The following is a 27,608-nucleotide window of genomic DNA, read 5'->3' as shown; positions in this document are numbered from 1 at the left end:
CTGTGCAATGATAGTTATGAGGATCAGCTGAGGGAATGTGGACTGCAGAGTTTGGTGGATAGAAGAAGGAGAGGTGATATGATTGAGACTTTTAAACTGTTGAGAGTGATGACAAGAGGCCATCCCTGGAAGTTACGAAAGGAAACTGTGAGCAAGAGGGTGAGTGGTTTCTTTGCGTGGAGGGTGGTTGAACTGTAGAATGCATTGCCTGATGGAGTGATGAGAGTGAGAATGGTCAATGAGTTTAAGGAGTAGTATGATAGACTTTGTGTTTCTTTGGGAGGGAGGGGGCCTCTCCTCGATGAGTCTTGATAGACTTTATGTTTCTTAGGATGGACCTCCCACAATGAGTCTTTTGACTCCATGGAGGCCTGAATAATAATAATAATAATAAAGTGTTTTATCACTGTGTGAAACTCATGTTTCTCCATCTAAGAAATATGCAAACAAGGTTATTTTAATTGTTTGCCAAACGAGAAATACTCGTTGCACATGGCTAAAATTTTGCTAAGGGTCATGAAAAAGATGATACATGCCAACACTGGTATGAATGAATTTGTTGCCATCTATTAAAAATTTACCAAACTTTTCAAACAACCCTTGTATAGCCATTATTACTCCCCTCATACTCCACCTGACTCTCGAATATAGTGTACATCCCCTCCTTATCACTCAACCTACATGAGGCCATCGATGCAACATTCTGCCTGTGCAGTTCTAGTCTGCCTGTCCTGACACATTCACTTGCACAGAAAACAACTGTCTCTCAAAATTCCTGCACCCATCTGCATTCAAATGCAATGTCTCCTGCATACAGCTCCCTTCTGCCCTCAAACATACTTCATGCATCCACATATTCTAACTGCTTTTTCTGCACATTCTCACTATCATCTCATTCATCATCACTTCTCCTCCACTTTGTATTATCATATCAGGGTAATACACTCACTGTTTTTTTTTTTTAAATAACGAAACCTGTGGTGCGTTCATAATTAGAAGAAACACACGTATAAACCACAGTGAAAATTATTTAATTGTAAATATTTCATCCTAAGTATCTTAGGACATCATCAGTACAGTATTTAAACAAAAATTAGGAATAACATACAGTTAGGGCACATGATTACAATAGAATCTTATGGGCAAATATGAGAATGGGGAACTGGACAATGAGACTTATTTGTGCCTATGGTCCCACAGAAGGTTCTACTAAGTTAGAAGTGGAGGAATTTTTTGAGGCTTTAGAAAAAGCAACTGACACAATGAGAAAGGAAAAGTTGGTCCTTGTTGGGGATCTAAATAGCAGAGTAGGAAATGATTGTGAGACATACAAAAATATTTTGGGAAAATTTGGAGAAAAGAGCAAAGCTAATAATAATGGCAAATATCTGTTGGATTTCTGCTCAGGACATGGACTGGTTATTACTAACACCATGTTCCAACATGAAAATGTGCACAAATTCACATGGATAGAAGAGGCTAGGAATAAGAAAAGTCTCATTGACTATGTTATTGTTGATAGTGATGTTTTCTCCCTGGTGCAGGATACCAGAGTGTACAGAGGATTTGAAATTGGAAATGATCACTACTTAGTCTTGAGCAGGAAAAAATTGAATTTCATATTGAAAATAATAACATGTAAGAAAGTTTTAAAGCAAATAAAAGTTGAGCAGCTCTCAGATGTGAACTGTACACTAAAATACACAAAGCTTATCAAAGAAAAAATGAAAGAGTTTGAGAACAGGAACCAAAACCTTGGAGATTCAGTGGCAAATCTTGAAGAAAACCCTTATTGATTCAGCCAGAGAGGCATGTGGTGAGGTTGTCTGTAAGGATAGAAAAATCAAATATCCAAGGTGGACACAGGAAATTAAAGAGGAAGTGAAGGGAAAGGAAGAAAGCATATCAAAAGTTCCTGGCAAATAAGTCAGCTTGTGCTCTTAGAGAATACAGAGACAAATGTAAGAAAGCTAAACACTGCGTAAAACTAGCTAAACAAAAGTCATGGGAGGACTTTGGAAAGAACATAGAAAATAAATATCAAGAAGGTGGCAAAATATTCTGGAGGTTGATGAAAAAGCTTAGAAATGGAGGAAAGAGTGCTATAAAAGGCGTCAGAGATGCTAAAGTTGACATGAAAATGGGAGAAAAAGATATCCTTGAAATATGGAGTAATTACTTCAAAAAATTGCTAAATGAAACAAGCAGTGAGAGCACAGTGGTAAAAAAAACTCAGTAGGCATACAGTCAGGAATACATATCCATACTTGAAGTAGAAAAACTACACTGCATAGTTCAAAAGGCCTGGATACAGGGAGACGAATTCCTGATGATTGGAGTAGAGCTCTCATAGTACCCATATATAAAAAGGGAAATAAAACTGAATGTGAATATTACAGACGTATTTCCCTACTGAGTGTTCCTGGCAAGATTTATGCAAGTATACTTGAGAAACGGTTGAGAAGAATTGTGGAAGAAAAGCTTGGTGAAGAACAAGCGGGATTAAGGCCAAATAGAGGCTGTCAGGATCAGATCTTCACTTTACGACAAATAGTTCAGAAAGCATGGGAATATAACAAAGATCTGTATTTAAGTTTTGTCGATCTCGAAAATGCACATGAAAAGGTGCCAAGAGAGAAGCTATTCAATATGCTACAGTTATATGGTGTAAATGGAAAATTATATCAAGCAATACTTAGTCTTTATTTCAGCTGTAAGTCAGCAGTTAGAATTGAAGCAAGTACAGGAAGATGGTTTAATGATAAATATGGTGTGAGACAAGGATGTACATTATCCCCTCTGTTATTCATTATCTATATGGATCACATTATGAAGGAAAGTGGTATTAAACATGATATCAGAATTGAAGATGGTAATGTCAGCTCTTTGCTTTATGAGGACGATGTTATACTTTTAAATAAATCCACTACAAGTTTGCAAGATTCTCTGACTAAATTGAATAACTGTTGTAATAGATATGGTATGAAGGTCAGCAATAAAAAGACAAAGACAATGTAATAGGTAGAATTGTTAAAACGTCACCTGCATTGTAAACAGAGAACCTGTGGAACAAGTAAAACATTTCAGCTATATAGGCACAATTGTTAGTGAAGATGGTAAATTAAATATGGAAATAGACAACAGAATAAACAAAGCTGGTATGGTAGGAAATCAACTGAATAAATTCCTATGGAATAAGAGAGAAATTAGTCAGAACACTAAATTAGCTGTATACAAGACATTGTTCAAACCAGTTTTAACTTATGGATCTGAGAGCTGGGTCAGAAGTAAAACACTTCACCAAAGACTAGAGACTGCAGATATGAGATTCCTGAGAAAGATTATAGGCGTGAACAGATGCATCAATGGCAATGTCATATTAAAAATGAGGATATCAGGAAAGAACATGACATTGTTCCAGGAATGCATTAACAGAGTTAATCTCAGGTGGTATGGTGACTTAAACAGAATGGGAGAGGAAAGATTAGTAAAACAAGTGCTCTCTGCTAGGTTGGGGAAAACAACTCAGAGGAAGACCAAGATGGATTGATAAGGTACTAGACGATAGAAATATAAGATCTGATATTGTTGGAGTCTTGACAAGTAACAGACTGATTTGGAGGAAAATTGTAGATAGGAAGTTAGTAATAATATAAATTTTTCGTGTAGTACTATGATATCCTGTACACCCCTTGAGGGTGCATGGTAGGAATTTGATGATGATGAGTTTTGCTACAGTAAAAATGATGTCCTGATTTAAATGACAATTGTTATATTAGATTTAAGATCCTGGATTACCTATGGTCCTATTTGTAATTAACTCTTAGGGAGAAAAGTTAAGTGGGTAGAATATGTGCCTTTCATATTCTTGGGATTTTTAGACCATCATTATTGTTAAGATTAGAGTGGTCGATAAGAATCTCACAGGTTCATACCACGTTTTGGTGTGATGTAAACAGGTGCTTTTCCAATGAAGTCTATGTAAAGTGTTCAAGGCATGATCAGAAAGACCAGCTTGACCATAGTTATTATATTTAATGTATCATTTATGTTCCTTTTTTCTGATAGGAACTGTGCATCCTGTTTCTCCAATAGAGGGCAAATTACAGGTGCAATGAATATGGTATATCCAGGGTGAGCCAGCGGAGGGAGTGAATCCTTGGATGAGTTGAGTAAGTTCTTTAATTTTGCAGGATGTTTAAAGGTGGCTTTAAGGTTGTATTTCTGTAGTATTCTTTTATTTTTTTTGATTGATATCCCTTTAATGTATGGAATAGTTACAGTTTTATTGTAGTGTAGTTTATTTTTGTTTTTAAGTGAGGTTTTGTACAGAATTTCGTTGATAGTATTTAGGCCGTAACCGTTTTTTTAGGAAGGTATTGCTGATATCGTTTTAATTCATCTTTAAGTGCTTTAATATATGATATATGGTGATATGACTTCCGAATTACTTTCACCTTAGGAGCACCAACTCTGGGTCTAGCTCTCACCGATGAGACCTTAACAAAGGTCGAAACCGGTCTGGGAAGTGACCTGTCCATAATGCATTGCATTATACATACCCATAAGGATATGTGCTTTGCATAGGATACTAAGGCAGTAATCAGAACTTATTCCACCTTTGCCACGAGTTGCCCAGTTCTAAAATTACTTCAGGTGCAAACTTTGTTTGCTTACACTTGGATAAAGGATTAAACCTAATATATAATTGTCAGAAGAGATTAGGTTACGTGGGTTAAGTAGTTTTAAATGTGATGCAGCTTACTATGGTATGCTGCTATCAGCTGTAATGTAGTTGTGTGTATATAGATATATATATTTCTCTCTCTCTCTCTCTCTCTCTCTCTCTCTGTGTGTGTGTGTGCGTGTGCAGATGTGTGTGTGTGTGTGTGTGTGTGTGTGTGTGTCATGAAAATGACTTTAATGTAAAGCTTGAAACAGAATTTCTTAATTAAAATTTTTATCTCAAATGGTATCTGACTCCACATCTTTACACAGTTTTCCCAAATATTACATGCAGTTGTCTGCATTATCTACAAACAATATTCAAACTATTCAAATCAGATTACTAAACAGCAAATTCCATAATAAATGCATATATGATTTTGATTTAATTAATTAATTATTATTATTATTGCATGGGCAGCAGTTCCATGGAATCCTAAGACTAATTGTGGAAGACCTAAACTATCAACTTCAGATGAGAACTGGTGCTTTCAAACCAATTTGGCTGCTTGATTATTAATTTTTTCATTTTAAATATGAAACTATTCTAAAATAGTATTTTTTATTAATATAATTAACGGCTATTTAGCCTGTTTTTGTTTAGCCTGTATTTTTTATATTTCTTTAATGATGGCAATTAGTCCAGGTGTTTGGAAAAAGAATAAGTGGGATGATTAATTCAATCATACATGTATTTAATAAAAAATATCTAAGAAATTATTTCACCTGTAAAGCATCTGCACCAACGGTTGCTAAGAACCTCGTATCATGTGAGAATTCTACAATTTCAATGCCATACAAAGGGCAGCAATCAAAAATAGTCTTCACTGGTAACCTGAAAGAAATATTAACATGAAAATACCAGAATTTTCAAGATATATGATTTCCTGCAATAATACCTAATATGCTATTAATTGGAACAACTTCATTTTATTTAATCCCTTAGACTCTATTATCAGAACTATATGGCCTACTTTCATTTAGGAGTGCCACTTTTTCACAATGTCATTGGCTTTTTAATCAAATCTTAGAGCATTACTGATGTGTTATAAAAACTGATATGAAGTTTTTATAACACATATAACAGATATGAATATAGGAGGAAAATTCAGACATACCTTTTTTGGATGTTGTTGGCTGTCTCCTTAATCCTTTATATGAATATCATTATTATTATTATTATTATTAAGAGTGGGCAGAGAAAGCTTTGAGAGGGGGAGGGATGAGAGATGGATCTGAAATAGAAACAATTTTTTGGAGAAGAGGAAGGATTGATGGGAAAAGGTCAACTTCTAGGGATGACTTTTTGTTCTACCCCCTCTAGCCAAGTGCTGAAACATTTCCCATATACATATACAGGGTGTTTCAAAAAGAATGTCCCAATTTGAAAATTGTATATCTCTGCAATCACGAACCACAAATGAATATACACATTGAGCATTTGTAATTGTGGTGAGTAAAACTTTAGGCCTTACTTCATACTTGGTAATTTATTTTGTAACTGTACCACATTTCCATTATTAAATATAATTATTTGAAATCGGGTCATTCCTTTTGATCAGGTCATTCTTTTTGAAACACCCTGTGTATATATATATATATATATATATATATATGGGAAATTTTTCTATATATATATATTTATATATAGGTATATAAAATATATACAGATAATCCTCGAATAATGCGAATGTTAGGTTCCACAGAAATGCCACGTTATATAAATCGCATTATGCGAGACTCAGATCGCACAGAAATAGTAGGGTTATGTTCTGAAACCATTTTTTTTCTTTTAACTATATAAGCAACGACATATCCAACAAAAAATATTTTTATTTAATTCAGATAATTCATGTAAGTTAAGAAAACATAAACTATGAAACAAATACATAGTACAGTATAAACTTATAAAAATACAAATTGTACGTAAATTTCATTACGCATAATGCATACATTTTTAGGAAAAATAAATTGCATATTTTAATAGTCATCAGTCTTCAAAACAAACATTTCATAGATGTTTTTATTTACGAGTGACCAGATGTCATCATCAAATCTCTTGGACATCATTTGTGTAATTCTCATTGCATTCTTCAGCTGGTTTATTATCAAGAAGTCAGTAATAAGACCTTCCTTACCACAATGCTGCAATTTTTTATTAAGTTCATTTGAATCTGCCAATTTTTTTAAACTGAATTCTTTAACGGATTCATCACAATCAGAATCTTCGGCAGAACTTTCCCTGACATTTGGTTCGACGTCATCTATAGATTGTCCAGTTCCCTCTTCATTTAAATCTGTTTCGCCATCAATTAATACCCTAATTTCGTTTTTAACCATATAGCAAAGGCCCACTAAGTGGCCATTACTATAAAAATAAATTTTTTACATAAAAAAAGCATTACATATTGTATGTACTCACCAGAAAATAAAGTGCTCAGCTTGAGATTAACATTTTTATGATTTTTAATGTGCGTTTCTGACAGAAAACGAAGACAATTTTCAGGTGAGTACATACAATATGTAATGCTTTTTTTATGTAAAAAATTTATTTTTATAGTAATGGCCACTTACCATATAAACACTTTATATGGTAAGCAATTGACGTACATGCATGGTAAAGGGTATTTCCCCTAATTACTACTTATAACTACATGCACGATATGGATAGATGCAAATTTAACAAATATAAAATTTGATTTTTAATTCGCGTAGTGAAAAATATATAAAAATATAAAGGGTTACTATAATTTGCAGACTGTGTTTTTATCAAAACTGCGTTGTATAAGTACCACGTTGAACAAGGGTTACTACAATTTGTAGACCGTGCTATATCGAAACTGCATTGTATAAGTACACGTTATACGAGAGTTACCTGTATAAAGTTTATATATATATATATATGAGGGAGTGAGTGAGCAAAAGAGTTGATTGTTTTAATAGATATGAATGAACTTGACAGAAGAGAAACAGCTCGTCAGAATAGATATCAAGAGGCTGCTTAGACAGATAAAAGCTAATAGTGTGACATGAAGGGTAGTGAGCGTGTTGCCTAGGTATGACTGTGGTGAGATGAGGCAGAGAGCAAGGATTACGAACAATATATTGGCTCAAATGTGTGAGGAGAGTGGAGTAAAATTTGTTAATGTGTGGAATCAGGCTGGACGACGAAGTGAACTGTATGGGAGCAATGAACTGCATTTGAGTGGTGTGAGTCGCTTGGAGAGACTGTTGCTGGAAGGTAGAGAAGTGAGTAGAGAGAATGAATCAGATCAAGTGGGAAGTGATGTGAAAGAGCAGTAGAGTAAGACAGGAGAGATTGAAGAGGTGGTTATGAATGAGGAAGTAAGTGGCGTGAGTATGGAAAATGTGAGAATTGATGTTCAAGATGAATAAGGAAACAGTGAGGCTCAGGGTGGACAGAGGTACACAGCGTGAGAAAGGTGAAGACAGGAAAGGAATGGGATAACTTGAGATCAAGAGGAAACAGTTGGAATTGAAGAGGGTTCTAAAATGAATACGCAGAAAGGGAAATGACCCCAGTCGAGCATGGAGAGATCACATCGAATAATGGTATCAGTGGAACTAGCTGTAGATCCTGGAATGAGCTGTTGTGTTTATATATAAATGCTAGAAGTGTAAAAAATAAGGCAGATGAAATGGTTGCAATAATTAAGTCTATTCACCCAAAAATTGTTTTAATAATAAGAGAGACATGGTTAGATGACGACAACATCCTGACAGGAATAGAGATGGAAGGGTATGATGTGCTTCATGAGGATAGAAGGGGTAAAAATGGAGGGAGGGTGCTATTGATGATAGAGAAAGACTTATGTCCATACAAAGTAGAGATGCAAGAGGAAAATAGTGATAGTGGTTTTGAAGCTGTTTGGTGTGAGATAGAGGCGGATGGAATGAAATACTTGGTTCAATGTTGTTATAGACCAGGAAATTTGGATGGTAGTGACTATGAAATGTATAATCAAATAAGCCAAGGAAATAAGAAAAGAGTGATCATTATGGGCAATTTTAATTATGGCAATATAGACTGGAATCATGAAATAGCAACTGGAAGTAAAGCAAACGAGTTACTGAGGGAAAACTACCTTAGACAGTATGTAACAGAGGGCACATGAGGATTGATTGAGGGTCTTGAATTTGGTCATCTCATCAGAGGATGTAATTATAAATGAAATGTCAAATCACCCACCAATTGGTGGGAGTGACCATGAGGTGATTACCCGGGTGGTTGCCAGCAGTGTTAGGACCTCTGTAAGAAAAGGGTACGTGTGGAACTACAAGGGGAATGATTATGAAGAGATCAGGAGACAGCTTGCAGGTGTGGCATGGAATGAAAAGAGATCAATGCAGCTTGGGGGATTTTCAAAAACTATCTAGTACATGCAATGTCTAAATGTATTCCAAGGGTAAGAAGATTAAATAAGGTAGGTGTAAAATGGATGAATAAAGAGATTAAGCATGCTATACAGAGAAAAAGGGCATTATGGAGGTAGCATAAGAGAAGTGGAAATAACCAATTCCATGAGGACTACAAAGACCAGGCAAGGCAGGTGACTTGGTTGGTGAGGACAGCTAAAGAGAGGTATGAACAGCATTTAGCTAATGAAGCCAAAAAGAATCCTAAGGAGTTCTTTCAATATGTATCCAGCAAAATAAATAATGATTATGGAAGGATGACATTGATTGGAGAAAATGGTATAAAGACAGCTGTTGCAGAAGGTGTGGTGAAGATACTTAATGAGCAGTTCATAAAGGTCTTTCAAGCTTGTGAATGCGACTTCATGGAGAGATTGAGAGCAGTTGATGATGGGAAGAGAGATTGACTGTAACTGAGCAAGAGGTGTAAGGGGAGTTGAGCGAACTAGATGTAAATAAGGCTGTGTGACTTGATAATATATCACCACATATTCTGAAGGAATGCGTTAGGGAGTTGACACCAGCTTTGACATATTTTTTTAATATGAGTTTTGCACTGGGTCAAGTTCCTAAGGAGTGGAAGGAGGGCAAGATTGTGCCACTTCATAAAGGAAGTGATAGAACTCAAGCATCAAACTATAGGCCTATCTGTATGTCAGGTGTTGTGGTTAAGTTGTTGGAGAAGTTTGTGAGAACTAGGATAGAATTGGGTTGACAACAATGGTATTATCTTTCATGGACAGCATGGATTTGCTAAAAGGTGATCATGTTTTAGTAATCTACTTACTACAATAAGGTGACTGCTTCCATAGACAGAGGAGAAGGATATACAATAATATACTTAGATTTCACAAAGGCTTTTGATAGATTTCCACATGATAAGTTGATAGTCAAACTAGAGTGGATGGGGGTAGGATATTAGATTGGTGCATTGGATTGGAGAGTGGCTATCTGATAGGTATCAACAAGTTGTGTATGGGGGAGCAATATCCAGGAAAAGGAAAGTTGCTAGTGGTGTGCCTGAGGGGTCTGTTTTGTGGTCATTGCTGTTTAACTTGTATATTAATGATATTGGCGAAGATTAGATTTGGATGGAGATATTCAGTTGTTTGCAGATGATGCAAGTTGGGACGAACCATGAAGTGCAAAGAAGATGTTGCAGCCTTACAAGAAGACTTGAATAAATTGAGTGATTGGGTATGGGAATGTGAGTTGAATGTTGTAAAATGTAAGGTTTTAAAATTTGGAAAACAAAAATGAGATGCAGAATTTATGCTTGGTGAGGATATATTGTCGGAGGTGGAATAAATATGAAATCTGGGCACGAATTCCCTACATCATACCAAAACCTGGTTTGAAAAAAAATTCAAAGAAATTTGTGAAAATGTGAAACATTATCCAAACTTGAATAAAAATTATGGACTAATCATTTCAAGAATGTGGAGGACCCATCTGCAATCCGTATAGCAACAAAAACAAGCCCAAACAGAAGAAAATCTCAATAATGTAGTTCTGTTTATATTTTGTTTCATCATCATCTTCCTTTTATCCTCTTTTACCTTGCAGTGTCGAGGGTTTATTAATCATTGGACCTCAAACTGTTCAGAGGATAAGGTGGTCAGCCCTACACCCCTGTGTATCCTATGTCCGTAGTGTTGAGTTCTCAAAGCTGGTTTACCTGCTTTTAGGGATGAAATAACAGAATAAACTGGGGGAAACCCTACTGTCCACACCCAAGACCGGCTAACTTGGCCATGGCTGAGGATGATCCTTCATCTCCTCACATCACCAATGGGAATTGAACCTAGGACACTCCTTCCCCAGGAATATGGTTGTGAAGCGCACAGCCACTATGCTACCCACAAGACTATATTTTGTTTTTATTTTAAAAATTGTATTTATATTTTTATATATTTTATATTTCATTTATTTTTATTTTATTTTTTATTTATTTTATTTTATTTTTAACTTTTTTTTTCCCCACAAGAGGTAAGGCTAGATTAAATAATTAACAAGCATTTAGATTCATCTTACTTTTGTAAAGTGTAGCGTAATTTAGCTTGTATCGTATGCATATGTATTTTTCCTAATGATGACTTCAATACAGAGGTCGAAATATGAAATGTTACTTTCATAATGTTCATCATCATCATAAACTTCCTGATATATACCCTCAAGGGGTGTACAGGATACAATAGTACTACATGAAAACACTATCATTACTAACATCCTATCTACAATTTTCCTCCAAATCAGTTTGTTACCTGAAAAGACTCCAATATCAACAGGTCTTATATTTCTGTCTTCTAAGGCACTTTTTACTGTATCAATCCACCAATATCTTGGTCGTCCCATGGGTCTTTTTCCTGCCAACCTGGCAGAGAACACTTGTTTAGCTAATCTTTCCTCTCCCATTCTGCTTAAGTGACCATAACATGAGATTAGTCTGCTAATGCATTCCTGGATGCTGACAATATCAAGTTCTTTCCTAATATCCTCATTTTTAATATGATATTGCCATTGATGCCATCTGTTCAAGCCCCTAATCTTTCTCAGGAATCTCATATCTGCAGTCTCTAATCTTTGGGCAAGTGTTTTACTTCTAACCCAGTCTCAGATCCATAAGTTAAAATTGGTTTAAACATTGTCTTGTATACAGCTAATTTAGTGTTTTGGCTAATTTCTCTCTTATTCCATATAAATTTATTCAGTTGACTTCCTACCATACCAACTTTGTTGATTCGGTTGTCTATTTCCATATTTAACTTAATATCTTTACTAAAAATCATGCCTAAGTAGCTGAAATGTTTTACCTGTTCTATAAGTTTTCCATTCACAATGCAGTTGATATTTTCAATGTTTCTGCTTATTTTCATTGTCTTTTTAATGCTGACCTTCATACCATATCTAATACAACAGATATTCAATTTAGTCAGGGAATCTTGCAGACTTATAGTGGATTTATTTAGAAGCAAAACATCATCCACAGGGGTGCTTAAGGGTCAAAGCTGTATAACTGAGAGGAGACCTCCATATAGCCTTTAAAGGAATGCGGAGAACCGACCAGGGCTTCTGATCTAATGTCCAATCCCCACCTTCTCATGGTGCACCCTGTTGGGTATTTACTTGGATACTGAACGAACGAGGATGGGCTGGCAATTTGGGACTTAGCCGACCAAATTGTATTCTTACTGATTAAACCAAAATAAAAAATGACAGTACAACATGACAAAATTTCATGCCGGCTGGGGCGTCACCCGGTTAAACAAGGCCCCCGTTGTTTTTGCCAGGGAACTAGAGCGAACAGCGAAAAGTCAGCTACTGGAACATATCTGAAAACACACCCCAACTCAACATCACCAGAGTTAAAGATTGGTACTATCACCATAAGAAGCCTGAATGGCAAAGAAATGGAGCTAGCTGAGGAATTAGATAAGTACCAGATCGACATAATAGGGGTGACTGAAACAAAAAAGACAAAAACTGGTGAGATCTTTCTGAGCAATAAACACAAAATGTTATATTCAGGCAATGACAATCAAGGAAAAGAAGGAGTAGCCATAGTATTCAACACAAAATAAGAGGCTAATCTTCTTGAATGGCAGGCAGTCTCAAGTAGAGTAATCTGGGAATTACTCTACTTGAGATGGGGAAATTAACAATGACACTTATTTGTGCCTATGGTCCCACAGAAGGTTCTACTAAGGTAGAAGTGGAGGAATTTTTGATGCTTTAGAAAAGCACCTGACACAATGAAAAAGGAAAAGTTGGTCCTTTTGGGGATCTAAATAGCAGAGTAGGAAATGACTATGAGACATACAAAAATCTTTTGGGAAAATTTGGAGAAAAGAGCAAAGCAAATAATAATGGCAAATATCTGTTGGATTTTTGCTCAGGACATGGACTGGTTATTACTAACACCATGTTACAACATAAAAATGTGCACAAATTCACATGGAGAGAAGAAGCAAGGAAAAATAAAAGTCTCATTAACTATGTTATTGTTGATAGTGATGTTTTCTCCCTGGTTCAGGACACCAGAGTGTACAGAGGATTTGAAATTGAAAGTGATCACTATTTAGTCTTCAGCAGGATAGATTTGAATTTCATATTGAAAAGAATAACATATAAAAAAGTTTTAAAGGGAATTAAAAGTTGAGCAGCTCTCAGATGTGAACTCTAGACTAAAATACACAAAGATTATTGAAGAAAAATGAAAGAATTTGAGAACAGGAATCAAACCTTGGAGATTCAGTGGCAAGCCTTGAAGAAAGCTCTTACTGATTCAGCTAGAGAGGCATGTGGTGAAGTTATCTTCAAGGATAGAAAAATTAGAACTGCATCGTGGACACAGGAAGTTAAACAGGCAGTGAAGGAAAAGAAGAAAGCATATCAAAAGTTCCTGGCAAATAAGTCAACTTGTGCTCTTAGAGAATACAGAGACAAATGCAAGAATGCTAAACACTGTGTAAAACTAGCTAAACAAAAGTCATGGGAGGACTTTGGCAAGAATATAGAAAATAAATATCAAGAAGGTGGCAAAATATTCTGGAGGTTGTTGAAGAAGCTTAGGAATGGAGAAAAGAGTGCTATAAAAGGAGTTAGAGATGATAAAGGTGACATGAAAACAGAAGAAAAAGATATCCTTGAAGTATGGAATAATTACTTTGAAAAACTGCTAAATGAAACAAGCAGTGATGACAGCACAGTGATAAAAAAAACACTGACCAGGCATGCAGTCAGGAATACATATCCATACTTGAAGTAGAAAAAGCTATCAAAGGCTTAAAATGTGGAAAGGCAGCAGGAGTAGATGAAATTCGACCAGAAATGCTGAAGTATGGTGGTATAAGAGTCTTACAGTCGCTGCACTGCATTGTTCAGAAAGCCTGGACAGAGGGACGAATTCCTGATGACTGGAGTACAGCTCTCATAGTACCCATATATAAAAAGGGAAATAAAACTGAATGTGAGAATTACAGTGGTATTTTCCTACTAGGCGTTCCTGCCAAGATCTATGCAAGTATATTTGAGAAACGATTGAGAAGACAAGCTGGGTGAAGAACAAGCTGGATTCCGGCCAAATAGAGGTTGTCAGGATCAGATTTTCACATTACGACAAATAGTCGAGAAAGCATGGGAATATAACAAAGATCTCTATTTGATTTTTGTTGATTTGGAAAAGGCATATGACAAGATTCCAAGAGAGAAGCTATTCAATACACTACAGTTATATAGTGTCAATGGGGCATTGTATCAAGCAATACTTAGTCTTTATTTGAGTTGTAACTCAGCAGTTAGAATTGAAGGAAGTACAGGAAGATGGTTTAATGTTAAATCTGGTGTGAGACAAGGATGTAAATTATCCCCTCTGTTATTCATTATCTATATAGATCACATTATGAAGGAAAATGGTATTAAACATGATATCAAAATTGGAGATGTTAATGTCAGCTCTTTGCTTTATGCGGATGATGTTATACTTCTAAATAAATCCGCTACAAGTCTGCAAGATTCTCTGACTAAATTGAATACCTGTTGTAATAGATATGGTAAGAAGGTCAGCATTAAAAAGACAAAGACAATGAAAATAGGCAGAATCGTTGAAAACGTCGACTGCATTTTGAACGGAGAACCTGTGGAACAAGTAAAACATTTCAGCTACTTAAGCACGATTTTTAGTGAAGTTGTTAAATTAAATATGGAAATAGACAACAGAATCAGCAAAGCTGGTATGGTGGGAAGTCAATTGAATAAATTCATGGAATAAGAGAGAAATTAGTCAGACACTAAATTAGCTGTATACAAGACAGTGTTCAAACCAGTTTTAACTTATGGATCTGAGAGCTGGGTCAGAAGTAAAACACTTGACCAAAGACTAGAGACCGCAAATATGAGTCCTGAGAAAGATTATAGGCGTAAACAGATGGCATCAATGGCAATATCATATTAAAAACGAGGATATTAGGAAAGAACTTGACATTGTCAGCATCCAGGAATGCGTTAGCAAAGCTAATCTCAGGTGGTATGGTCACTTAAATAGAATGGGAGAGGAAAGATTAGCAAAACAAGGGTTCTCTGCCAGGTTGGTAGGGAAAACGACCCAGAGGAAGACCAAGATATAGGTGGATTGATACAGTAAAAAGTGCCTTAGACCAGCGCTTCCCAAACTGTGGGCCGCGGCCCCCTTGGGGGCTGTAGGTTTTGTTGAGGGGGCCATGAAATAATGAAAACAAATTTAAAATGTTTTAAGAAGTAGATTTTTTTATTTTAAAAGAAACGTATTTAACTTTTATTATTTATTATTTCTGTTTTGTTATTTTTTATATTTTAATGGAAAAATTCACATATTGGTGCTGGTTCACAAACTTTGCTTCCTGCGTATTTCGGCGCTTAATGAATATCAGTAAATATTGCTTATTCATATGTTTCATTTCAAAGCAGTGGTTAATTGTATTTACTTCGAATGCTCTCCAGGGAAGCTCCAAATCTTCCTGTCCCTTTCATCATGCATTTGTAATCATCGACTGTTGATATTGACTTTATATACATATCAACACTCATTTCATATTATCACCGTCATCCGAGCTAGTTTTCTGTTATCAATAAAAGTTTCGCATATACTTCACACATGAAAAAAAGCTTAAACAAGTTCATGTGGGGAGATACTAACTCGCTTGCAGTGGTAAACAACACACACTCCCTGATGGCCACTATACTGCAGAGGCAATAAAAACAAGTACTTTTATTATGCCAGTGAATAAGGTATGAGGAGACTGTGTAATATATTTCTCAACAAATAGTGCAATTAGAGACAACTGGGATAAAAACACACTAATTAATGAATCACATGTCCCCTCATACAGAAACTATGCTGTATAGACTGAAACAAAACCATATGTTTCATGGGCAAACAGAGTATCTAACTAAAAGCTATTGTTGTTAATTAGATGTGTGTGAGTTCGATTTCCCAAGGCAGCAATAAAATTCAACTGAACGTGTTAAAATTCATAAAAGTGTTAAAACTAAGTAATATATATATATATATATATATATAATGAATGTTATGGCAGTTTCACATATGGAATTCGGTTGAAGAGAGTTAGCATTTCAACTCAGTTGTCAGCTATGCTTTTATCTTTTGGTTGCGCAATCTTTTGTTAATACCGCACCAATCATATGCACGTTTTAATACCCTGTCTTTGCTGTCTGTTTTGCATTAGGCTTAATTACCGTAAAGGGAGAAAAGTCACAAAAGAGAAAAATGTTCCTGATCCGGGGATTCCCTTATTCAGGTAATATTCACTAATTTCATGTTATCATTCTGTGATGTGCCAGTATCGGTAAGTGGTGATATTAGTTGATCTATTCTATGTTAAAAAAATTTAAACCTGAGATGGATAAGTGGCTGATAAAAAAAAAATCCCGCGAGCAATCAGAAGAAGCAGAAACAGACTAAAAAAAAAAGGACAGTATTTCATATTTTACCAGAACAGCCCACATCGTCTTCAGAACCAAACGGTAAGAGGCAAAAAATGTAATACATGCATTTGATTTTTGCAATATTCGCTGTGTATGTTTTGTATTGAATATAAATACAACAAATATTATAATAATATATCTCTCTATTATGATTTTTTTTCGAGGGGGGCCGTGAAATATTTTAATTTTTGCAAAGGGGCCCTGACATCCAGAAGTTTGGGAAGCACTGCCTTAGACGATAGAAATATAAGATCTGAAAATGTTGGAGTCTTGACAAGTAACATTAAGATTTGGAGGAAAATTGTAGATAGGAAGTTAGTAATGACGTAATTTTTTCATGAGGTACTATCATATTCTGTACACCCCTTGAGGGTACATGGCAGGAACTTGATGATGATGATGACATCATCCACATAAAGCAAAGAGCTGTGATTAACACTTCTAATTATGATATCAGGTTTAATACCACTTTCTTTCATAATGTGATCCATATAGATATTGAAAAAGAGAGGGGATAATGTACATCCTTGTCTCACACCAGATTTAACATTAAACCATCTTCCTGTACTTCCTTCAATTCTAACTGCTGACTTACAACTTAAATAAAGACTAATTATTGCTTGATATAATGCACCATTAACACCACATAACTGTAGCGTTTGGAATAGCTTCTCTCTTGGCACCTTGTCATATGCCTTTTCCAGATCTACAAAACTTATATACAGATCTTCGTTATATTCCCATGATTTCTCAACTATCTGTCGTAAAGTGAAAATCTGATCCTGACAGCCTCTATTTGGCCTGAATCCAGCTTGTTCTTCAGCAAGCTTCTCTTCCACAATCCTTCTCAACCATTTCTCAAATATACTTGCATATATCTTACCAGGAACACTCAGTAATGAAATGCCTCTGTAATTCTCATATTCAGTTTTATTTCCCTTTTTATATATATGGGTATATAAGAGCTCTACTGCAATCATCTGGAATTCGTCCATCTATCTAGGCCTTCTCAACTATGCAGTGCAGCCACTGTACAACTTTCATACCTCCATATTTGAGCATTTCTGGTCGAATATCATATACTCCTGCTGCCTTTCCACATTTAAAGCCTTTGATGGCGTTTTCTACTTCAAGAATGGATATATATTCCTGACTATATGCCTGTTGAGTGTTTTTTACCACTGCTATCACTGCTTGTTTTATTTAGCAATTTTTTGAAGTAATTACTCCATACTTCAAGGATATCTTTTTCTTTTGTTTTCATGTCACCTTTATCATCTCTAACTGCTTTTACAGCACTCTTTCCTCCATTTCTAAGCTTCTTTAACCACCTCCAGAATATCTTACCACCTTCTTGATATTTATTTTCTATGTTCTTGCCAATTTTCTCCCATGACTTTTGTTTAGCTAGTTTTACACAGTGTTTCGCTTTCTTACATTTGTCTCTGTATTCTCTAAGAGCAAAAGCTGACTTATTTGACGGAACTTTTGATATACTTTCTTCATTTCCTTCACTGCCTCTTTAACTTCCTGTGTCCACCAGGGAGTTCTGATTTTTCTATCCTTGCAGACTATCTTACCACATGCCTCTCTGGCTGAATCAATCAGGGTTTTCTTCAAGGCTTGCCACTGAATCTCCAATGTTTGGTTCCTGCTCTCAACTTTCCTAGTTAAGTAAAGTAATTATTCTAACACATGTGTTTCCATAAATTCTTCACTATGAATGCTGACCACTGTGTAACCTTAAAAGAAAGAATTATTGGTTTGGTTTTTGTTTAGTTTTTTGCCATAACATTTTATTGGATATCCTTTCTTGCCATTTTATTTGTAGCCTTCTTCTTAAATGTTCATTTACCAAGCTTTGCAGTTTTCACTTAATTGCTTTTGTTTCTGTTGTAATAGATTTCACGGTATGATATGAACACAGATGGATAAGAAAATAACTATTTATTAACTTAGAAGATAATATTTAGCTGGTATTATATCCGGCATCTTCAGAGCACACACAACACAAAGTTTGTTACAAAAGAAATACAACCACAATCCGATGTAACAGTGGGGAAAGTATAAGTAATTGCAGTGTGCAACACAAGACTCAAGTCCTAATATGGTGCCACCTAGGTGAAAAAAAAAAAAAAAATTCAAAGTTTTGAAATAGTAGTCCAAATGATAGTCTTAGAAAGTTTTAAAAAATAAAATAAAATAAAAGTAATAAATATTACTTTGGTCTTAGGATGACTGTCTCCCAAATCTTTGGAAGATTTATACAGTGTGAGCTGTCCTTATTATTTGGGTATTTGGAATGAAGAAAATTGAGCTTTAGAAAAAGGTAGTCAAAGAAATCAGAGTGACTATCAGAATTTGAACAGTAACAGAGACAGGAATTATGGTTTGGTAAAGGAGAATTTGAGCCAAATAGATCAAATAGGCAAGGGATTGAAGGTCTTGCATTATCTGACATAAGATGTCAGATAATGCAAGACAAGACAAGACCTCAATAAAGGTCGAAACCGGTCTGAGTAGTGACCCTTGCCATAATGCATAGCATTATACATACCCATAAGGATATGTTTTTTGCATTATGGGATACTAAGGAAAGTGATGGGAAGTCTTAGCTTCCTTTATACGAGTTGCCCCAGTCTCTTGAAAATACTTCAGGAGCAAACTTCATTTGCTTACACTTGGATAAAGGATTAAACCAAGTATATAATTTCTTGGTATCTTTAAATATATGCTATAATTTATAGCATAACCAAGTGAAAAAAACTTTCAACAAAGATTTGACTGCCATTCTATTAACTATTCTATTATGATTCTTAGTGTTGCTTTTTGATCTATACATGTCCTGTTGGCTCTTTTCAGTATTTTGTTCAGTAATCTAATATTTCATTCATCTGGCCATTTTTCCTGCAACCAAAATATTTGGTTAAGAAATGGATAGAGCATATTTACTGATAAAATCTATATTTGCTTTTAATAGCTCATTTGGTTATACCATCCATACCAGCTGCTTTTCCATTTTACATTATTTTAGTGCTTTTTTGTATTTCACTGACTTTATTTCTTTGGTGTCTAATTTTAATTTTTTTTTTCTTTTCTTTCTGGTACTACTAACTACTACTACTACTATCTTCACTGGGCATCTACAGATGCCATATGGTGACTCCGATGCTCGGTGATGTGTCACACCAGGCCTCATCATGTAGTCCTGTTATTTGCTTTTCTGGCGGCCTCAACTCTCTGAAGATCAGTAACTCCACACATGCCATCCATCCATCTCATTGATGGTCTACCCCTGCCTCTTTTTCCAGGAACTTTACCTTCTATTACTGTTCTGAGAAGTCTCCCTTTCATCCTTTCTATATGTCCATTTAACTTTCTTCTGTCAATATCCTTAAGGAGCCTTAAAGTTCTACTGATCTTTTCTAACACCCATTCATTTGTATGCCTTTCAGTATATGATATCCTCAACAGCCTTCTCTAACATCACATCTCAAAAGCATATATCCATTTCTTATCTGACTTCTTTAGGTTCCAAGTCTCACATCCATAAGTCGTTGTGGGAAAAACAACTGCATCCAAAATCCTCAACTTTGTTCCCATGGAGACAGATCCATCCTTCCAGATTTTAGACAGGTCTCTGACTATTGTTTTAGCCATTCCTAACCTTTTTCATGAACAGCAATTCTTCACATTAATAATGGATCCCAGGTATTCAAACTTGCTGACTTCCTCAATTCTTTCTCTATTAAGGTACACTTGTTTCTCAAGCGCTTCTCTGTTTGTATTTCCTTTGAGAACCATAATCTTTGTCCTGCTAGGATTGAGTTGAAGTCCTCTGTTATTACTGATTCTTAACTTTGTCAAGAATTAGTCCTAATTCTTCCATGTCATTAAAAAGGAGTACGGTATCATCAGCATACCTCATATTACTGATCAATCTACCTTCTATCCTAATTCCTGTCCTGAGCTCATCCAATGCTTCAAGCATGATGTCCTCCGCATATATACTAAACAAATGAGGAGAAAGTAAACATCCTTGCCTAATTCCTTTTCCAACTCGAAGTCAATCCAACACCTGTTCTTACCATGGCTTCTTGCTCCTTAATCAAGTTGGCATCAACCTGATAGTGTGTTGAAGAAAATCCATTCTTTTAATTACTTCCCACAGTTTCACATGCTCAACACAGTCAAAAGCTTCAGAGTAGTCTAAGAAACACATTACCAAAGGGAGTCTGAATTCTTTATATTTTTCTATGATCTGTCTAAGGCAAAGGATCTGATCTCTGATGCCCTTACCTTTCCTAAAACCTGCTTGTTCCTCGGGCATCTCTGCCTCAACTTTGGCGCCAATCCTATTTAGCATGATTTTCGATAAAATTTTGTTTACATGAGATATCAAACTAATAGTCCTATAATTCTTGCATGCCTTCATATCACCTTTCTTATGTAGTGGTAGGAAAACTGACTTCTTCCAGTCTCTAGGCCATGATCCTGTCTCCCATATCCTTGTAATCAATCTATGAAACACTCTTATCCCTCTATCCCCTGTGGCCTTAATTAATTCAGCTGGGATTTCATGTGCACCTGTGGCCTTATTGCTGTTAAGCTGCTTAACTGCTCCTTCAACTTCATGCCTCAGTGGAGGAGGTTCCAAATCAAAATTTTCCTGGTGGGAGGGCTCCACATTGATCTTTCTGGTATTTGAATCTTTTTCAGATTTTTCTCTATTCATTATCTCTGAAATATTCTACCCATCTTTCTATTTTCTTTTTATTACTGTCTTTTTATTTCTTTGTTTATCTTTAATAATATCTCTTTTTTTTTTCTTTTCTTGCCTGTCATTATATCATATAATGACATTGTTTGCATTATATTATATAATGTTTTAGTGTCACTTCTATTAGCATCAATTTTTGCCTCATTTAGTAGGTTTTAATAAACTCTTATTTTTTCTTGCATTTTTCTTAGTCTCCTTATGTATTTCTTTATATTTCTCTTGAAAGCTAATGTTATTCTTATATTGCATTGCTGGCCTGATTGGCTAAGTGATTAGCATATCTGGTCTCCAGTGAAAAGGATGTGGGTTCGAATCCTGCCATGGGCATGGATGTTTGTGATTGTCTGTGAAAATACTAGTGGTGATAGTGAACAGTAGATTCCATTGGTGTAGATCAGTGATTCCTAAACTTCAGGGCCCCCTTTGGAAAAATTAAAACATTTCACGGGCCCCCCCCCTTAAAAAAATTGTAATATAGACATATATTATTATACTATTTATTGTATTTATATTCAATACAAAACATACACAGTGAATATTGCAAAAATATTACATTTTTAGCATCTTACATACACATTTGACATGGCACATTATCTCATACTTTTATATAGATAGATATATTGTTATTGTACATTTGCAGTACAAGCACATGAAACATAAAACGATTAGTAATAAAGAAAGAATTAAAAACATAAAAGAAGTTTAATAACAATTTAATGTGATGGATGTGTTTCAATACTGCTACACCAATATCAGGTGAAATATTTGAAACTGCAATTTTGAGATTTCTGCTTTGAAATGAAACTTATATGAATAAGCATATATTTACTAATATTCATTAAGCACCAAAATACGCAGGAAGCAAAATATGTGAACCCACACCAATGTGTGATTTTTTTCCATTAAAATATAAAAAATAACAAAAAAGAAATAATAAATAATAAAAATTAAATACGTTTCTTTTAAGATAAAAAATAATTACTTAGTCTTAAAAGATTTTAAATTTGTTTTCATTATTACATGGCCCCCAAGGGGGCCACGTCCCACAGTTTGGGAAGCAATGGTGTAGATGATGATGGTAGTTGTGGTGTGCTGTAGTTGGTGGAGCCTCCATGCCATCCCAGCCAGCATGAAATTCTATCATGCTGTACCATCATTTTACATTGTGGTTTAAGCCAATAAGAATACAATTTGGTCAGCTAAATCACAAATTGCCAACTCATCCTCATTCGCTCATTATCCAGGCAGATACCTAGCAGTGTGCACCATGAGAGGGTGCACACTTAGGTAGGTGGGTAGGTCAGAAGCCCTGGTCGGTTCTCTGCATTCCTTTAAAGGTGCTATGTGGAGGTCTCTTCTTAGTTATATAGCTTTGATCCTTAAGCACCCCATCAAAGTAATTATATTTATTTAATATAATTGCAATAAAAGCCCTCAAAATTTCTTCTTTATACAGGAAAAGGGGGTCACTATGATCATCATTCTTTCAGGCAATTAGGCTCAAAGGCCCTCTTCTGGTTTCATTCCATCTTTTCTTTGGCTGTTCCTGGCTTCTATGTCTTCTAATGGGTAGAAATGGAGTATCTCTTTGGGTAGTTTTAAGCTGTCCGTGCTTTCAATTTGTTCAATCTACTTCTTTTGGTATTCATATACTTTATCCAATAGTGATCTCTATTTTTAGCTCTTTACATATTTCTGTGCTTCTTTTTTTGTCTCAGAGAGTATAGCCTGCTGTCTTTCATAGGAATTCCATTTTTCCAGTTTCTATTCTTTTTTTTCTGCTTCAATTTTTATGATTCATAATTCACTTCCATACAGTAGAGAAGATCTTGGCAAAACTTTATACTCTTATTCTTATATGCTTCTGAATTTAGGTTTGAAAATGTTACTGATCATCTGTTATCTTTAAAAAGTTTGAAATGCTGATATCGATGTCAGCTTCTTTTGTATATGATACAGCACATCCAAGGTATCTGAAGCAGTTAATTTGTTCTAAAATTTTATTTTCAATCATGATTTAACTTTAACTGGACATGGTCTTTTAAAGCCATGATTTTTGTTTTGTCTGTTGATATTTGCATTCCAAATTCTTTAGTAAATATGTTTAAGGAGTATATTGATCTCTTGCATTCATCTTCACTTCTTATGATTATTTATAATATAGTTACCTGCAAACAAAAGAGTATTAAGTACAGTTCCACAATCCAGTTGAAAATTTTTCTTCCATTTCTTTACTATTTTGCCTATACAGATATTAAACGAAAGTGAACAATGGGCATTCTTGATGGATTTCTCTGTTTATTTCTCTCCATTCTGTAACTTTTTCATTGTTTCTTGCAGATATTTAGTTGTTCTGATACGTGTTAGTTATTCCTGTAAGCAGCTGATTTAGATTGTTTGGATTCTTGAGTAGGCCCATAGTTTGTTCTTTAAGATGCTGTCAAAGGCTTTCTGGTAATCTACAAATGCTATATGTGTTTCTATGTTGAATTCACAATGCTTCTCCATTAAGATTATTAATGTAAAAGCTGGATCAATACATGATCATTTTTGGAAGCCATTTTGTTCTTCACAATGTTTATCTTCTACATATGATTTAAGTTTTGAAGTTAATATTCATGCATAAAACTTATAAGTAGTATTTAGGAGTCATATTCCTCTGTAGTTTTCACAGCAGTACTTATCAACTTGTTATATAATGGGATAACTGTCTTATTCTAAGTTTCTGGGATTTTTCCATTCTGCCAGATGTTAAATAACTGTAAAAATCGTTTGATGATCAGGATGCCTGCACATTTAATAAGTTCTATATTTATTCCATCTCAGTGGCACACTCAGGATTTAATCTTGGAGGGGGCAGAGTGCTCAGGATTTAACCTTGGGAGGGAGCCAAGTTGAGCAGATGATTTGCGAATACACACTATGCATCACATACGACCTATGACTGAACATCTGCATCGCTAATTCATAAGTAGTATAGAAATAGAAGACACAACACAGCATAAATAAAAAAAATTAATTTTAATTAGGATAAGATTTTTGGAAAGTTTTCTAGTGTGTTTTCCTTTTCTTTGGGGGTGCCCAGTCCCCTTCCCCCCCCTCTGGGTGCGCCACTGTTCCATCTTCTGAAAATTTCTTCCATTAGGATGAAATTTCCAGAAGATGAAATGATTAGGGGATTTTCCAGATTTTCTCTGCTGTATTACATGTTGGATTTCTTGTAATGTTATTATTATAACTATGCATATTTCCATTATTATTTCCACAGACAATGCATTCCACTCGTTCACCACCCTCCGGGAAAAAAATCTAGTTCTCACACATTTGTTAACCACACTTTTCCTTAATTTCCAGGGAAGACCTCTTGTACTTCCATCACTATCACACAGCTGAAATATTTCCCCTGCATCAATCTCATAATTTAAATGTTTCTATCATATTCCCTCTTCTACACCTATCAACCAACCTCTGCAATCCACAAGCTCTCAATCTATCAATTCAGGGAGCATTTTTTACATCACTCATCAACCTAGTCACTCTACTCTGAACCCTCTCCACAACCTCCTCATCTCCAAGGAATCCAGGTGACCAAACCTGAGCACAGTAATCCAAATGTGGAAGTATCAACACCTTATAAAGGGGAATAATCACCTCTTTATCTCTGGATGTTAGTGTGTTCTTCAATAACCAAGTAATCCTATGTACAATCTTGGACACCTTAGCAATGTGTCCTCTGAACTTCATCTCCCTATCCACCAACACCCTCGAGTCCCTAGTCTCATCAATCTCTTGGAGTACCGTTCCATCAATGTAGTACACAGCTGGTAATCTTTTAATCCCAAAAATGCATAACTTTACACTTTTCCACATTGAACTGACATCCATTACCTATTGCCAGCTTATTTAAATCATCCTGCAAACTCTCAACATCAGGTTGATTTTTTATTGTGTTATGCAACTTTGCGTCATCAACAAACAACTGAATATCTCCCTTCAAGCCATTCCCTATATCATTTATGTACAAATTAAACAATAACGGCCCAAGCACGAAGTCCCAAGGCACACCACTGGTCACCTGCCTCATTCTGGAATCTGCTCCTCCATACGCCACTGTCTGGTATATCTCTCTCTCTCTCTGAGCCATTCTCTTATCCATATCACTAGTTTAGTATCCATCCCCATCTGTTCCAATTTGCACAACAGTATCCCATGGTGTATCCTGTGAAAAGCCTTAGCAAAATCCAGAAGTACAACTGTGTAAACATTTCCTTTGTCAAACTCAGATGTCATTCTATTATAAAAAGTTAATAAATTGCTAAGGCAGGATAGACCTTTAACAAAACCATGTTGGCCCCTATAGTGTATCATATTATGATCCACCCATTTTTGAATTCTGTCTTTAACCAACTTTTCCAATACTTTTACCACCATTCCCGAGATAGTGATTAGTCTGTAATTTACTACCGCAGTCTTAGAGCCACCTTTATACAAAGGAAGTACTTTGCCTTCCTTCTAGACCCTAGGGTCCATACCAGAGTTCAAATTTAGTTAATAACCAAGCAAGAGGCATTGACAATTCCTTTGCACATTCACATAACACACGAACTGATATTCCATTTAAACCTACAGCAGTGTTTGTATTTAAATTCTGCAATATACTAAGTACCTCTGATTAATTAACTTCAATTCTAACATTAGTTATTGCTACAGGTACAGAGATATCCTCACTTTGGTGATAGAGTGACTTTTGAAAAGTGATCACTCAGTAACTCTACTATTACATCTGAATTGGTCACCTCAATACCATCAGCACCCCACTAAGGTTATCCTTCCAAAGTCATTCTTCCTATTACTTGCTGCACAGCAGAAGAACTCTTCTGCTATGCTAAGGTCCTCTCATAATCTGATTTAGCTTTTCTTACTATGCTGGTAACCTTCCTAGCTTGAGCCTTGTACTGCTCATGAGTGCACTGATCACCTTTCTCCTTGTAAATTCTCCATAACATTTTCTTTTTTTGCAGATCAAGCCTGATACTACTACTCATCCATCTAATGCCTACCTTGTTTGTCTTCCTGACCATGGGAATACAGTCTGATATTGCCTTCCTCATACACCCGTTGATTATATCCAATGCACTGCTAACATCTTTCCCCTGCAATATGTTCTGCCATGAGACAGCTGTAAGCTCACTCCAAAGCTTGTTATACTTACCTAACCTGTAGTTCCATATATACCCTGTCTTAAGAGAGAAATCCATAAATTTTGCAAATTCCCAAGTCAATACCACATGATCGTGCTCACCAATTGGAGGTGATGAGGACACCTTACTATGCATATATGCTCTGAACCTATGACCAGATCCAACACTTTCACATCACGAGTCCTTTCAGTTATGTGCTGTTTCAAGTAATTATCTCTTAGATGTATGAATTCCATTTCTTTTTTGCCAAGTGATATTTCCTCCTTCCAATTGATATCACCATAATTAAAAATCCCCCATAATAATCACAAACTCTGTACTCATTGCACTAATCTGCTGATGCATGAATTCAATATCACCCCCTGTACCCCCTGGCTTATAGCAGCAACCAATTGTATATTTGGTTACATTGTCGCTATTTCACACCAGACTGCCTTAAATGAACTGTTATTCACACATCTATCCTCTTCATATACTACTTTCTTTGGTTGCAGCTCATCAGCTATCATCAACAGTACTCCTCCTCCCACTCTATCTTCTCTATCCTCTCTCAAAATACTGTACCCATCACATTCAATTCCAGTAACCTCATCTTCAGCTGACAGCCAAGTTTCACTAATGCCTACAACTTTTGGTGAGATTGCACTGACCAATGCCAAAAATTCTTCCCTCTTATTCTGAACGCTTCTTGCATTAGTATAGAAAAATCGCAGATTCCCTTTAGTTCTTGTACCAGCTTTAGAACTGATATACATATCTTTAATTTCAGTAGTCAAATTCTAATTTTTATCCACTCTATTCTGGAATTTATTCTGCAAAAAAGGGATCAACAAATATACATTCACTGCATAAGTTTCTCCCTCTTACATTCAATCTTTTCAATTTTAGTTTCCCTGCCCAATTACTTCAACTTGTTCAAAAATAACTTCTTCAAACGCTTATGACTTTCCATGTTCAGATGCAACCCATCTCTTGCATACAGC

At 35.5% G+C, this 27,608-nt stretch overlaps 1 protein-coding gene across 1 annotated transcript in view; it reads right to left on the bottom strand.

The window, feature by feature from the left end:
* The window catches only part of LOC150107842 (cilia- and flagella-associated protein 251-like), a 619,793-nt gene that overhangs the window by 436,663 nt on the left and 155,522 nt on the right, over positions 1-27,608 (bottom strand). Inside the window, exon 6 of the mRNA XM_090392197.1 lies at positions 5,452-5,560. Coding sequence (XP_090248323.1) covers positions 5,452-5,560 — 109 coding nt within the window. The remainder of the gene's footprint in view (positions 1-5,451; positions 5,561-27,608) is intronic.

The sequence above is a fragment of the Typopeltis vanoorti genome, chromosome 4, assembly GCF_054136105.1.
Source record: "Typopeltis vanoorti isolate ZY-2024b chromosome 4, IOZ_Tvanoo_1.0, whole genome shotgun sequence".
In the NCBI taxonomy this organism is placed as follows: Eukaryota; Metazoa; Arthropoda; class Arachnida; order Uropygi; family Thelyphonidae; genus Typopeltis; species Typopeltis vanoorti.
Note: the sequence above shows the minus strand (reverse complement) of the source record. Positions and strands in the feature narration are given on the sequence as shown.